Source organism: Nilaparvata lugens, chromosome 5, assembly GCF_014356525.2.
Source record: "Nilaparvata lugens isolate BPH chromosome 5, ASM1435652v1, whole genome shotgun sequence".
In the NCBI taxonomy this organism is placed as follows: Eukaryota; Metazoa; Arthropoda; class Insecta; order Hemiptera; family Delphacidae; genus Nilaparvata; species Nilaparvata lugens.
In genome coordinates this window covers 48,847,986-48,863,810 of record NC_052508.1, presented here as the reverse complement: position 1 = coordinate 48,863,810, position 15,825 = coordinate 48,847,986, and the positions used below count along the sequence as shown (strand labels likewise).

At 34.1% G+C, this 15,825-nt stretch overlaps 1 protein-coding gene across 1 annotated transcript; it reads left to right on the top strand.

Annotated features, from left to right (window-relative positions):
• Nucleotides 1-967: 967 nt before the first annotated feature.
• LOC111049473 (dehydrogenase/reductase SDR family member 4) lies at nt 968-13,073 on the top strand. Its single transcript, XM_039429516.1, has 6 exons — nt 968-1,400; nt 3,100-3,277; nt 5,978-6,055; nt 7,429-7,593; nt 11,600-11,748; nt 12,841-13,073. Exons 1-6 carry the CDS (start codon nt 1,255-1,257, stop codon nt 12,953-12,955), a joined length of 831 nt encoding a protein of 276 aa, XP_039285450.1. The 5' UTR covers nt 968-1,254; the 3' UTR covers nt 12,956-13,073.
• Nucleotides 13,074-15,825: the final 2,752 nt, after the last annotated feature.

Here is a 15,825-nt window from a genome sequence, read left to right as displayed (position 1 = left end):
CAAGTTTATCAACTGTATCTAGCTTTATATTTTTTTTATAAGTTATGTTAATAAATATCTTCGATGAGGTCTTTCTCATGGTGAGATCCTTGGTAATAAATATCCTTATTTTAATTCTCAACCCAATAAAATAGACTGAAAAAATCTGTTATTATACTATTACAGTCCACCTCAGCCAACCATATTAGAGGAGTTTTATTAGAATAATGAGTCTCATTAGAACAGTCATTACCGTACTATATTTGCCTTGCCGCTTCTTCACCTTACAATAGCCCATTCTTACCTTAATACCCCACCTTACGATAAACCACAAAACCAATCAGAGAAGTCGTTATTTTGGAAAAAGGCTTCTATGATTTGTTCTCTTTTAATCATCTCAACAGTGATGCACAAGAATTATCTATCTACAATATTATAAAGGAAGGAATTTGTTTATTCCTGAAAGGTTGCGGATATGAAACCAATCAAATTTAATTCAAATTGTTAATTCTTTGCGGTAAATTTTCTTCTGAAAAATAATACCGAATCCTTGTAATCTTGAGAAAATAATAATTAATTATACATTTTTTGACGTTTCCTGGACTTAAGAAAATTTCGTTTTACATTACAAAATTTTCCCCGGTGCAGGCTACATGCTAGTATAATATGAAATTGAAGTAATAAATTTGAGTCAATTAAATAAACATTATGAACAATCATTTAATTTTCATCGTCCATAAATCCACATTAAATTGAATTTAGGCGCCATTTAAAGCACGTTCGGCATTGCCAACGTCGAATTCTTGATACGATAATTTTTTTAAAACTGTTTGAAAAATATTCTTCATAATCTGCATTACTTGATTATAATATAAGACTGCATTATTCAATTTGTTCTAAATTGAATCTTGGAGAATTATTGGAAACTTGAGCAAAGTTGTGCAATATTTTGTTTGTCTACTTTTATTAATAGCGGCATGCATTTGAAGTGGAACTGGAACAACAAAACAAGAGTCTTCCACCCATTTAGGTTATGTTTTTCTTCATACTGTAATTATTATATTATCACATCATCAGAATCTGTCCTGTAGCTGTATTTTGTTTTCTTTGATGAACAACTTCAAAATCAAAGTATACTTTAGGTTATAGTATTATCACAAAGCAAAGGTCAATTCTTGCATATTAAGTAATCAAGTCTCATTACTACTATGAGAATTTTCAAGGTGAACAACTAACAAGTGCATCCATTTTAATTAGGCCACACAAAAAAGTGTAATGTTCAAGTCATTGGTTAGGTTTTCGTTGTCAAATGGTGTTGCGGGTAATCTGACAGTTCAAACTACTTTACGAGCTATGATGAGTAGTTCCAATTCTGGAAAATTAAATGGAAAAGTAGCTGTAGTCACTGCTTCTACAGATGGGTAAGTAGAGACAGCTTTATTAATCTCAATTTATTTACGCTATATTTTTTCCATGCTAAAAAAGTTCAGTTAAGTATATTGATAATAATAATTATTATTTGCTGAGTAACACAGTACAAACAATAGGAAATATTGTTTTGTATTGTTTATGAATTATAACAATTAATTTGTTCTCAAGTCAGCTATATTAGTGAGGTCTACGTTTTAATGGCAGTAGAGAAAGATTGTAAGAAACCGTTGCCGATTCTCTGTCTTGTCAATGCCTTATGTAGACGGTAGCTGATACAGGTTTATTGATGTAATATTAACGGTTTATTCTCGTTTAAAATAATCAATTATTATATTTTTAATAATTTCTGTAATTGGCTCTCGAAGGTGACTTACCTTATGCGCAAGTTGAGGAAAATTGTGTGTGCCGAGAACCTACCTGGTGACTGCGTACCATGCTTTGTTCCACAGTCATATTAACTATGGGATTGTGCTTTGGGGACATGTGGGTTGTTGTGAGAGGGTTCTGCTTTAAAAAAAAAGGTGATCCGCATCATTGCATTCTCGTCATACAGTACCTGGAACATTGCCGGCCGCTGTCCAAAGAACTGCGGATCCTCACAGTCTTCAGTCAGTACCTGCTTACCTTCTAAAAGAACAGCTACATAAATTTCAAGTGAGATTCCAGGTTCATAATTATTATACTAGAAGACGTGTTGATGTAGACCTGCCCCAATATTGCGATTGGCCAGATCACACTCCATTTTCCCAATTTGCACCCTGAAAATATTCAACAGGCTCCCATTGTGTGTCTGTGAATTGAAAGATAAACAATATTAAAACATGTACTTCGAGATAAACTCCTCCAACTCCATTCCTTGAGTGAAGAGGAGATCACTCGTTTTATTTGTCTCTCTGACATGCCATCTCGAAGTTAGTGTAAATTTTATGAAGGTTTGTGTTTTTAATTTCTTATGACGAAATCTACTCAGTTTAAAGACTTCATAATTTGAAAAATATTTCAAATTTCATATAATTGAAATATTTTTCAATTCATTATTGTACATTGTTAAAAGACGATCTGGCAACAGAGCAAAGCGAGAAAGAGATAGCGCTATCTGCTTGATACGCTTTGTTGAATGATACGTAGGGTCCCAATTGACAGAATCCCAAACGACCAAAACGCTATATTTTCCCAAACGGCCAAAAACTACTTTTTTCCAATTGGCAGAACGCTTTCTGTCATTTGCGACAAACTAGAAAAACTTCCTGTCGTTTGGGAAACCTACCACTTTCGGTCGTTTGGGACTCTCACCACTTTCGGCTCAATGGGACAAACGGGGGACAAACCACGTTTTCTGTCGATTGGGAAAATTCTTAAAAGTTTTCTGTCATTTGGGATTCGGCTGAATGAGAAAGTTCCAGTTTCAATATTTCATTAATTCTGCCAATTGGGAAAAAAGTAGTTTTCGGCCGTTTGGGAAAATATAGCGTTTCGGTCGTTTGGGATTCTGTCAATTGGCATGCCACCGAGGATACCAATACCATTGCTAATCAAACTCTGCCATTATAACGTGGACCTCACTATAGGCCTATTAAAGAAAAATAATCAGCTAAATGTTTAACATTTTTTTAAATCTTCCATTTAAAATAATTGAATCTTGGTTTGCGAATTAATAATAATTATCATTTAACTTTTGAAATTTGACAGAATCGGATTTGCTATAGCTGAAAGACTTGGCAAGGAGGGAGCCAGTGTTATGATAAGCAGTAGAAAGCAAGCAAATGTTGAATCTGCTGTTGGAAAACTAAAAAATCAAGGGTACAAAGTATCTGGATTAGTTTGTCATGTTGGAAAGAAAGAGGACCGTGAAAAACTGTTGGCTGAGGTGAGTAAAATATTTCAATATTTTAGTCAGTTGTTAATTAATAGGTATTATTATCTGTCTATAGTTCTTACTCACATAAAATAATGACTAATTAAGTGATATAATCAAGCGTCCATTCTCCTCGAAATATTGGGACTCAAGATTTCACGATCATGTACGGTAACTAGCTACGAAAAAGTTGTCATGTTTCATAGTTGCTCAGAAGCTAAGATGGGGCTTTCTGAATTCTGAAGATTGCTAAGATTAAGGTACGTCCACACTATGCCGAATGGGGTCGATCGACTCTGTTGAACATGTATGGACATGTCGCCCGGCTTTGTCGAATCATGTCGGCCCGAACCGAATTCAACCCGAATCAAGTCGGTTCGGATCAAAGAAGTTAGTCAAATGGACATGAGCAGTGTGGACGTGTTGAACCGGGTTGCGCAACATTTCACACTGTTGTTTCAATAGTTGTTTAATTAAAATTATGTAAATTTTATATTATTACATTAATTTATCTATCATATTATATTGATATGATGGATTGGAGTGACGACCAAACAATTTCGTTTATTGAAGTGTATCGTGAACTTAGCTTCTTGTGGGACCCAACTGATTCAGAATACTAAAATAGGAACGAAAAGCACGATGGACTAACCGAAATCGCTGTATCTTTTGGCATTGAGAAATGCGAAGCCAGTTTTCCAATGAACGAAATAAGGAGAAAAAAATTTCTATTAACTGGGAGTGGTGCAGACGATAGCAAATGGCAAATGGTTTGCATACAAAAACACTCAGGATAGAGAGGTAAGATACACTTTAAATTCACTCTACACCGGCGTGTGCCGCCTGACTAGTCCACATTTACGGAGGTATGTGGAAAATTCAAATATCGAACGTGTCGATCGACACGTGCTGATCGACTTTGTCGATCGTCATAGTCTGGCCGCGGCTTTACAAGCACACTAAAGGCGGAGCGGGGTGTGGCGTGGTGTGGTCAGAGATTGTTTGTCAAACATAAGTATGATACACACAGGAAGCGTCTGAGCGTCAAGCCTAGAAAATTGCGTTGTCTAAGTTTGCACGCACATTACTTTGTGAGAATAATATTAGGCTACTTAAAGTATTGGATATTAGCTAAGGAAAAAATATAAACCAACTTTTCCCTACAAAATTACTAGATGGTGAGAGAATTGATGAATTTTTAAAATTTCATAGAAATATTAATGAAATGGATTAGAATAGCCTTACTTTTGATTTCAAAGTGCAATAGATAAATTTTCTCTTTTGAATAATCAAATAATACACATTACAGGGGAATTTGGGTAAACATTAAACATACTAGTGTACTAGATGGTGGGAAAATGTAGTAGAACAAGTACATTATTATTTATAAGAGTAGACCGGACTGGCACTTGCACTGTGACGCTTCGCTTGTAGACGCTCCAAAAAACAAACCAACTTGTTCCAAAGTTTGAAGCCACGCTCCGTGAGTTGTCGCTTCCAGTGTGTTGCACCTTATTACTTAACATAATGTTGTTCACAACGCCCCGCTCCGCTCCGCTTTCAGTGAGTTTGTACCCTAAGACACAGACCACTTGCCTATCGTGGTTGGTATTTCCTTGAAATTTATTCATTTTTCTCTTAAAATGTGTTTTATCCTTCATGCCTTTTGGCACACAAGTGATAATGCTGATAATAGCTGACCTATTCAGTTGAGATTTACCTGTGCCCTTAAGCTGGCTACTAACGATAGGACATGCATGATACACATGTCATCATCATACATTTTTGCGTCATCACAGCCAAAGGCTTCGAGCAAAATATTTCGAGATGAGATTTTTGTATCTCCATTTTTTGTTGTTTATTTTTACATCGCTGCTTTATTTGATGTTAATTTCTTCAATATTTTGTAATTTTCCAGTGGTTTATTTTTGGTTATTGGTTGTTTATTTTATGCTAAGCCTTTCGCTGATATCAAAACATGCATGATGAATATATGTGTGTGTGTGCATGTTCCATCGTTAGTGGCCAGCCTTATTTATTTAGTCTTTGTATAGTCCACAATCTTGATTCATGGATTCATCCTTATGTAATAATTATTATTGATTACTAATTAGGTCATTTAATTATTAATATTTTGATAGGCCTACATAACATAGAAACATGAACACATTGATCAAGTAGTTTGTGTTGTTGTTCAACAGGCCAACTCATGAAATATTTCTAATAATGTTCAGTATTAAAAAGACAATTACTTGGGCGTTATTGTCTCATAATTAAAAACTTTCTTTTTGTATACCGGTACCGTGCTGATGATACCACATTGATGTCTTCTCACCGAAATCTCAATCAGCTGGAGGATAATGTATTGTTTAATGCTGCTGGAGGGTGGTTGGAAGCAAATAAGTTGCTACTGAATGTGGACAAGACTCAGAGATTGGTCTGTAGGCTACACTGAGTCGCAGTCAGGCTATCAGCACTCACAGTGTGTCACACTTTATTCCATTCCATTCGCAACCCATCCGGCCTTGCTGGTATCGGTTCTAGTCTACTCCAGCTTCCTACATCATTATTACCTAGGCTACTTATTTTACTGTTATTGTTTCTGGGAATTTTTGTTTATAATAATTTGACTGTGCAAAGTAGAGTAGCTGTAACAGTTCGATAATTATTGCTGTTTTTCAATTTAACTGCATATCTGTTTTTATGTTACAGACTGAATGTAAATTTGGTGGAATTGATATTCTTGTATCCAATGCTGCAGTAAATCCAACCGTAGGATCAGTCTTAGATGTAAGTATTTCAAGATACGGTACCTACGCAGTCTAAACTGGGATGTAAGATATTATCTTCCAAAAATATTAATAGCCGAGCCTACATATTTTTGACGCTTGATAATTGCGAGAATCGTCCGAAACTAGTAGCTTCTGAAATAGAATCGGAAAGGGTACCGGTACTCTACCAGCTACTAGAAGTTCTTTGTAATAATTAATCTTTCAAGTAGCCCTATCAGTAGGCTTTACTTGAATGAATTACCTTTAGGTACTTTATTTCCATTTCCTCTAAGATTTCAATAGTTTTCTCACTTCACTTCCATTTATTCACAGCAAGTACAATGAGTTGATAGTAAGTTAATTAAAAGGGATTTAATTAATTACCTTTTTGATAATATTATGCATTATAAATTGTAATACTAAAAAGTGTTTTTCATTAATCATATTTAATCCTGTGATTTGTTATAAAGCGTTATTTATATTAATTTTATTACCTCTATATCTAATCTAATCAATAATAATTATAAGTTTTTTGATCACAAGTAACTAAATTGGTTTCTTACACATAGGTAAGTAATTTAAGTTTTCAGAAGATGTTAATTGAACTGAAACTTGATATAGGATTATTCAGTAGTCAATTTTCTAAAAAAACAACATTTTTATATATTCTTTCAAATAATTACTTTTCTTTTCAAGGCTACTGAAATATTATTCAAACACAATAAATCAAGTACCCTTTTATTTTATCTCAAAAAAACTAGTATCAACTTTTCAAGGGCTATTTTTAAGTTTAAAATTCATTTATTTTCTTTTAGGTTTGAAACTAGTTTTGGTGTGATGAAATAAAAGGGTACTTGACAGGGGTGCCCACAGCATGTTTTGATGTCGCAAGCTGCGACATGAGGATGAATTTTGGGGAGGATTTTTGGAAAAAACTAGGGAAAATGGGGGGATTTTTCAATATACAGTTTTTAAGTAACTAAATGGATACCAAATTTTGAGAATTTTGGGGGGGAATTTTGCGACACGGACCATTGGGGGGGATGGGCACCCCTGGTACTTGATATTTTTTGTTGTGTTTCAATCTCAAATAAAATGTCTTCTTTATTCCACAAATACAGTAAGTACAATAATAAATAATATAAAATACAAATAATAAAGTAGGTACTTGAATTAGGGTTTCATTATATACATTATAGATTGAGGCTGTGGGACTAAGGCCTGTGCGTAGACTCAAAATATATAATTCATATTATATATACAGATTTTTATGTGATCTATGATCATTATTATTTCACTATTAGGTACACAGTATAAAAATTCATTTTATCATACCACACATCCACCTTCAACTTTATTTCTTTCATATGATGATGTTCATTATATTTGCAGTGTCCAGAGTCGGCATGGGACAAAATTTTCGAAATAAACGTGAAAGCGGCCTTCATGTTGTCCAAGGAGACTCTGCCGTACCTCAGGAAAAGAGGTGGTGGATCAATCATCTATATATCGTCAATAGCTGGATACCAACCGTTAGGAGTAAGTATGCCACCTAATTGATTGCTATTTTCACAGTTTTCACAACTAAATTCACAGTTTTTGTTTACTTTTCGATTTAGGCATTTTTAAGAAGAAATTGAAATTTTCTCAATTGGAAATAGCTGACAGTAATAATGTGCTCCTTCTCCTAATTGACCGAGCGAAGTGAGGTCTAGGATTGGCTAGGCCAAAACTTTATTTTTATTATGGCTCCAAGGGCCGGTTTCCGAGCTCGGGATTTAGCTAGGTTCTAGACTTTTAACAGCTGGAGTCGGAAAATTGGCTTTCCGAAAGGGGGCATAGTCGCAGTCCACATTTAAATTAATTTTCGAAAAACTAGAAAATTGAACACAAAAAATAGTTAAAGTTTCAGCTATTTTGAATTAGGAATTTTTCATCTCGTCAAGGAAAAACGTTTTCAATTATGGAAATGAGAAAATGAAGCTAAATCCCGAGTTCGGAAACCGGCCCTAAGTGAAACTTTTACTATTTTTTGCAACTTTGATAAACGGGTTTTTTTGGATTCGTATCTGAAAATTTATTAATCTGATAGATTCAAAATTTCATTAGATACAGGTACATTTTTTAGTCTCAAAACTGTGTGTGAATTAAGTTATCATTTTCACATAACCTGTAGACTGTGTATTCCAAATTAAAGTTTAACAACATTTTGGGCGAATGCCTTTTGTGTTAACCTGAATTGTATATGTACAATATATTTATATTGTATATATTAATATATGAATATGAATTATGTCATTCAGGCATGTTTCATAAAAATGTTCTATAGTGAGGTCCACGTTATAATGACAGTGGATAAAGATAGAAGAATAGCGATGCCGATTCTCTGCATTAATTAATTATATTTCTACACTGTCAAAAACATAATTGGCATCGTTGTGGACCTAGAAAAGGATAGTACCACCGGCTTTGTCGAATGATAGACAAGGATAGCAAAACCATAGTTGATCAAATACTGTCATTAAAACGTGAACCTCACTATAATTTTGTGGTTCCTGTTAACTTGTAATTAAATAAATAAATAAAATGTTTATTTCCCAAAAAAAAAAAAAACTAAAACTACAACATCAATTACACAAAATATTAGATAAATTACAATATTACATACAATAGTTAGTTACAAAAAATTCTTATAATGTGTCCTCTACTTGTTTAGTTTTTTCTGTGTGGAAATTGACCTACTCCACTATGGCGTACCATGTTCTAGAGTAGGTATTGTTGTTTTTTTTGTGCGTATTATTAATTAGTTAGTGTTTAGTAAGTCATTAGGTGGTTAGTTGTTGTTTGAAATAATGTTTTCTATGTTCTGTCTTCCTTTGCTCATCAACCAATTGTGTACTATTGTTTTGAACTTTCTAGGATGATTAATCTGTTTAAAGTTTGCAGGAAGTAGATTATATAATTTTGGTGCTAAATGATTGAAATGTCTCTGGTATAGTGCCTTCCTTGCAACACTAGTGATGAGAAGATTCCTGTATCTGGTGTTGTGGTTGTGGTTTCTGGTTTGAAATGTTGTTGGGTTCTTGTGTAATCTGCATAGTATCTCCTTGGAGTAAAGCTGTCTTGGATCCATCACGTCAAACTCATTGAATAGCTGGTCTGATGAATAGCGTGGAGGCTTCTGGTTGATGACCCTCATGATCAGCTTCTGTACCCTGAGGAGCGGTTCGATGTGCAAGAAGCTTGCACCTCCCCATCCCACAATCCCATACAGCATGAGGGACTGAGCTAGAGAGAAGTAGATAACTCTTAGACATCCCTTGTCGACCAGTGTCCTCAGAATCCTGAATCTGCAGATAGTCTTCCTCAGTCTCCCGCATAATTCATTGATATGATGATCCCAGCGCAGAAAAGAATCCATTGTAACTCCCAGGTATTTCTGTGACTGTTTCCTGCGAACTGTATATGAAGTGTTATTCCGTTGATTCTTGATTACTATCTCATCTCCTGTTGGCTGTCCATGTTGAGTCGCCGAAAAGGTCAGAAAGAAGGTTTTCTCGTGGTTCAATGTTAGCAGATTTTCACCCAACCAGCGAGACACCCTCTGAAGTCCAGTCTCGGCTTCTCTCCAGGTCATCTCCCAGGTCGGTTCAGAGAACAGTAGAACAGTATCATCTGCAAAGGTGGTGATTGATCCATTAATTTCCATGTTGCATAATGGGTTTATGTAGAGAAGAAAAAGAATTGGTCCTAGTACTGTTCCTTGTGGCACTCCAAACTTTACAGTCAGCTTGTTGCTTATACATCCATTGACTCTGACACATTGTGTTCGGTTTGATAGGTAGCTCTTGAAAAGATTCCATGCGACTCCTCTTATTCCATAGTTATCAAGCCTTGAAAGAAGAATGTCATGTGACACCGTATCAAAAGCCTTCTTTAAATCTAAGAATACTGCCAATGGTTTCTCTTCAGTGTTTATTTTATCGGCAATCTGAGTGGTCACATAGTGGATAGCATCATTTGTACTGCGACTAGATCTAAAACCATATTGGTTTGGCGATAGAAGATTATTTTTTTCAAGAAAGCTGATCAGTCTTGTTTTGATACTCTTTTCAAAAATTTTTGATAATGTACTTAGTAATGATATGGGTCTGTAGCAATTCATATCTTTCTTATCTCCTGTTTTGAAGATTGGACAAATGACAGCTTCCTTAAGACACTGTGGAAAAACACCTTCCTCAAAAATTCTGTTTGCAATATGTGTTAAAGGCTTGGCAAGTATCGTATTATTCTGTTTGAAAAAATCTGGTTTTAAATTATCGAGTCCAGGTGCACTATTATCTTTAAGACTATTAATGATTTTTATCATTTCGTCCTCACTGACAGGTGTAAAGAATAATGACCGGCAGACTATCTGATCAGCTGCCGCATGCTCATCTGCGCCATTACAATCGCTATTTAGAATGTCCTGGGCCAGTTTTGATCCAATACTAATAAAAAATTCATTGAAAGAATTTGCCATATCTTTATCATCATCTCCCAATTTCAATTCTCTCCCTTCCAAGTTGATTTGGTGGATTTGTGTTCTTGGCCGTTGCACTTCGGTTATTTCTCTTATTACTTCCCATGTTTGCTTGGAGTTGCTGGAAGTTTCAAATCGCCTTGAAAAGTATTGTTTCTTAGCATTTTCTATTACAGTTGTTAGTAGATTTCTGTACCTTCTATAATACTCTCTAAGCTGTAGATTCGCTGTATTATTCTTGCTTTGTCTGTGTAATTTATCTCTCTTCCTTATTGATGTAATTAATCCATTTGTAATCCAAGGCTTAATTTTTCTTTTTGTGTGCGATACTCTATTAATAACTTTACATTCTTCTGTGTATTTCTTCAGTATTTCTATCATTTTCTTCAAAGCACTATCAGCGCATTCCTGCAGGTACACGGAATTCCAGGTCTCATTTGTTAGTGCTAATGAAAGTTTATTATAATCAATACTTTCATAGTAGGGTTTTCTTCTGTTGTGATTGTGTTCCACCGCATCATATTTAATTCCCAGAATAGTTATAAAATGATCTGTAATAGAATTTGGGAAAACTATTGGTATTATATCTTTTTTAAAGTTTATCAGAATATGATCTATACATGAAGCGCTATTATTTCCAATACGAGTTGCCTGCTTTATACAATGTAGGAATCCATATTCACTGAGTAGACAATTGATATAGATTTGTGGATTCACAAGCATAGATAGGTATGAAAAATTCGCCTATTTGTATGTTGACTTTTTTCTCTATTATATCAGAATGAGGTTATTACGAAGAACCTAATACTTACCCTAGTGGATAAATGTATAATGTTCTAACAATAAAGCGTACTCCCCTCTTTTCACCTTGAGCTTCAATCGTACTTATTTAGGAGTTCTCCTAGGGTAAAGGTCAAGGTATTTCCTATTTTGTGAATGAGGCAAAATGAGCTTTTACCTGTTGTCTCCATGAATAAATAAATAAATATTCTGCCATTCATAATTCAGTTTTTCTGGACAGCATTAAAATTTTACAACTAATCAATGTTCAATTCTATGTTAAGGAAAGAAAGCGTCCTATATGAACAGTTGAATCAGATTATCTTTTCAATTGAATTTATTTATTCGTTGCAGCTTCACGAATCAGAGACAGCTAGGGAAGCGGCACTCACTCAAATTCCTATGAGGAGGTAAGCAAACAGATTATTGTTTAAAAACGGAATATGTCTAGAAATCATTCGTATGCATGTGAAGATGATGAAAAATATTTTATTTTAAAATATCAAGCAAGTAATTTCAGTTTTTTTATCAGTTGAGATTTCTGGTCACTAGTCACTGGTCACTAGTTTCTCAACTGTCTTTAAATTGAATCCTCCGCTATTACTGAGTTCCTCTTCCAAAATTATTCAAGTATTTAAGTTATTCAAGTATTAAGTTATTCAAGTATTTCATTAATCCCAAAATTCTTTAAATCAAACAAAAAGTATACAAAGTATTGTATCTAACTTGTAAACAAAAAGTATCAGTACAAAGTATTGTAGTATTCTTAAAGCCTTTTTTGAAGATTACGTTTAAGATATAAATAATTATTTATATGCGTACTAAAATGAATGTGTTTGTACCACCGATTCTAACTTCAAAGTTATGAATTTGCAAGAATAATTTATATGCATGATTGCCATTGCGTATTCCGACTTTATATCACACTATCTACTTATTGTCTGAATATAATGAATTGAGACTAGGCCCTCCCCCGACGAAATATCAACGTTGATAATATTTGTGACAAAACTGAAACTAAATTTTCAATTTAACTAAAGCATTGTATGTAGAATATCATCCTCGATTTCCCTGTAGTGTTCAAAAAGTGTTGGAACAAATTTTAACGGGGAGAATGAAACGAAATAATAGGGGAAATTTTTCCTCTCTATTTTACACAATCTGGCGACGTTGATTTGTAGGCTGGAGGGCCAGCTCCCAACTTATTTAATTCAAACCAGTTATTTGCTCAGCCTATGCTAACCAATTCTAGTAAAGGTCAATAATTGCACCAGAACATGTTATGTATTTAAATTTGGTAAATTAATAGTTTTGAGTTCCCTCACTACGATTGAATTGATTTGTGCTAGTAAAACTAATAACAATAATTATTATGTATTAAAAATCACTTATACATTTTGAAAATTTAGGAAACAGTTTTGAGATAAGCCAGTTGTTTCTCTTCCAATCATTGCAATGTTAAGGTGCTAGTATGAATTAATATTTATTTAATTTTCCTTCAGATTGGGAGAACCGAAAGAAATAGCAGGAGTGGTTGCATTCCTGGCCTCCGAGGATGCGTCTTACATTACAGGGGAATCGATCATAGCCTCTGGCTGTATGGCATCAAGACTGTAAACAATCTACTTTTAGGTCGAAAAATGTGATGGATTAATGTTTTATATATATTTTATACATTTGTTATTAGGTGGCATGAAGAAGTTGAATAATAAAAATGAAGTTGAGGTGACGAGAACGTTGTTATTCTGAATAACCTATTTAGAAGCTGATGTGTGAAGATTTTAACTAAACGAACTTAATATAATATTCTGGTTAAATATAATGCACAAGTGCCGGCTTATCAAAAACTTTGTGGGCTCAATTTTTCCAGGGGGTCAGGGGGGGAATCTCGAAACACAATACAAATGGTTTAGATGCTGAGTAAGGCTTGTTTCACACGTGATTCGGTACTGAATAAAACCCAAACAGCACCGAACGACCCCTCGATACGAACAGGTTTCATCAGGTTCGAATTCGTTTCCAGGGAACAGAAAACTGTTGAAGTCCTCAACACACGCTCGGTTCAGTTTCTGTTTCAACCTGATAGCGAATGAATCTGTTTCAAAATTGTCCAAGACAAAATAATAAAGCCAATAATTCATTCTAGCAGTTTTTAAAATAATTTCAGTTGAAAAACCTAAAGTTAAAAAAATAAAAGGATTTTCAGGATCAACTAAACTTGAAAGCCTAAACTCAATTCACAGATTTAAAAAAAACCTGAGAAGTTTGGTTTAGGTAATGGTGGTGTTGATTTAGAGAATGCTTTTTTTACAGTTTTTCAATACCTTCTTCTAGATTTTTCAAGTGGATTGTAACTCGAAAGGGAAATGATGTGAATGATGCTTCAAAGTTCTGAACATTATTTGTTTCTTAAATTTCAAATACCTACACTGAAATACCATAATATATTTTCCTAAAAGTCTTACACCTTAATTATGACTCTGCGTGGGAAATTATATTTAAATTCAAAATAGTATACATATATAAATTCATAAGTATAATATGGTTTATGTTACAGATTGATTGGGGGGCCTGAGCCCCTACCTCGTTAAATTTGGGGGGAAGAAGCCTCGCAAGCCCCCAGTTGTCGGCGCCTATGATATAATGATGCTATTCATTTAAAATGAATAAAGTTATAAGTGATACTGAACTTTTCTTGAATTACAAGTTTTGTCAATCAATAATAATTATTAGCAACATGATCGTCCACAGTAGGCTCTCTGAACAGGCCGAACGATCTCACAACAAAGCAATGAATTGAGGAGCGTCCATAAGAGCAGTCTTGCTCAGCCGTGAATAAAATAATCATCCACCTGGCAGTTCTAGTGGACGGGAAACCTTATCCTATCCTATTATATTTAACGAGCAATTTCTGTATTTTTATATCTGGTTATTTATGTTCAACGGATCTCGAAAACGGCTTCAACGATTTTCACGAAATTTGGAACATAGTGGGTTTTTGATATCAAAATACGATTGCACTCTGTCTCATCCCTTGGAAAACTCGCTGAAGGACATGAAAAGGATAATTCATCCTTAGAAAAACAGATGATAATTTCTACGTCTGTCGATAACAGAAGATGCGTGTGCCTGTGTCGGAGATCAGTTGTGTAATCAATTACCTTACCGTATCTCGCGAGAAATCTAGAAATTTCAATTGACCGATCAAAATAATCTGATTTGTTGACATGAGATGGTATATATCATAATATTCAAAGTTTATATTAAGTTCTAATATTCAAAGTTCTAAGTGATTAGTGAGTGTTATTTTGTTATTCAATTTGGTATGTAAACAATCTAAATTAGAACTTTTATGTTTTAAAAATTTGACCTGAATTCAAATGGAACATAACCTACTTTTTGGAATATTTATAGTGTATAAATCAAAATTCGGGGAAGAAACAGTTTTGGGCTTTGCCTGTTAGTCCTTCCCCAATCATTTTAAAATATTGAGTTCTGTTTATCAATAAATAAATAACGAGCGAAGCCCGGTGCCCCGATAGTAATAATAAACAATTGACTTTTTTCAAACAATTCCAAAGTAGAGCATGAAACTTAATGATATTCTTATTCGCTGAATAGGCCTACTTGTTCTTTTGTTGAATAATAAAATCAAACCAAGACTAGTAAAAAATGTTTTATTCAAACCGTTATCTATCTATAATATAATAAAGGAAAGTGTATGAATGCTTATACACGATCAGAATTGAAAGGAAAGTATGTATATAAAGGCTTATACACGAACAGGATAAGAAATTCACGAATGGACGCATCATCGCGTCTGAACTTCTCAACCGATTAATTTGAAATTATGCATGTAGATTCTTAATTTACCGAGGATGGTTATAGGCCTATTTTAAATTCTTCAAGACTTCACCAAGTCAAGTTTCCAGTTTGTCAAGTTTTTAATTATCAGACCCTTGCGGAGCACGAGTTACATGCTAGTAGATACATAACTGTATCAATTCAGAGATAGGTATCCTATCTCTTGCTAGGTAAATCAGGTAAATAGTTTATAGTAAATAAATCTTGCTAGGTATCCTGACTGGAATTATGATATTCTATTCGTTTTTCTTTTTTGTAGTTCATGAGAGGTACCTGATATGACTGAGTTTGTGTGATCAAACTCCCAAATTTAGTTTGAATTTGATCAATAAGTTGAAGTAAGTGATAAGTGGTGTATAAATTGAAATAAAGACAGAAGCAGGTCAGTTTTTCATGAGAAAATGTATGTACAATCACGCAGTTCATGTTGTAAAACATTAATAAATTCAAAACTTGAATAAATAATTAAAATTTATTCTAAGAGTATGTTGAAACGAGCATGAAGTGTTTGAAGGATAACACTTCGATGACAGACAGATGGTTAGGTAATTAGATACCAAAGTTAGTAGACAGTTGTCTGTCTACTAACGTTGATTGGATACGACCACTTCAATCAAAAATGA

What these genes read in the sequence shown, in the direction of transcription:
- LOC111049473 (XM_039429516.1), top strand. Translation starts at nt 1,255, where the DNA reads ATGTTCAAGTCATTGGTTAGGTTTTCGTTGTCAAATGGTGTTGCGGGT. An exon ending in GAGTAAGTATGCCACCTAAT is followed by an intron (nt 7,594 to 11,599) that starts TGATTGCTATTT and finishes TTTTACAACTAA; the next exon opens with TCAATGTTCAATTCTATGTT. An exon ending in ACTCAAATTCCTATGAGGAG is followed by an intron (nt 11,749 to 12,840) that starts GTAAGCAAACAG and finishes ATTTTCCTTCAG; the next exon opens with ATTGGGAGAACCGAAAGAAA.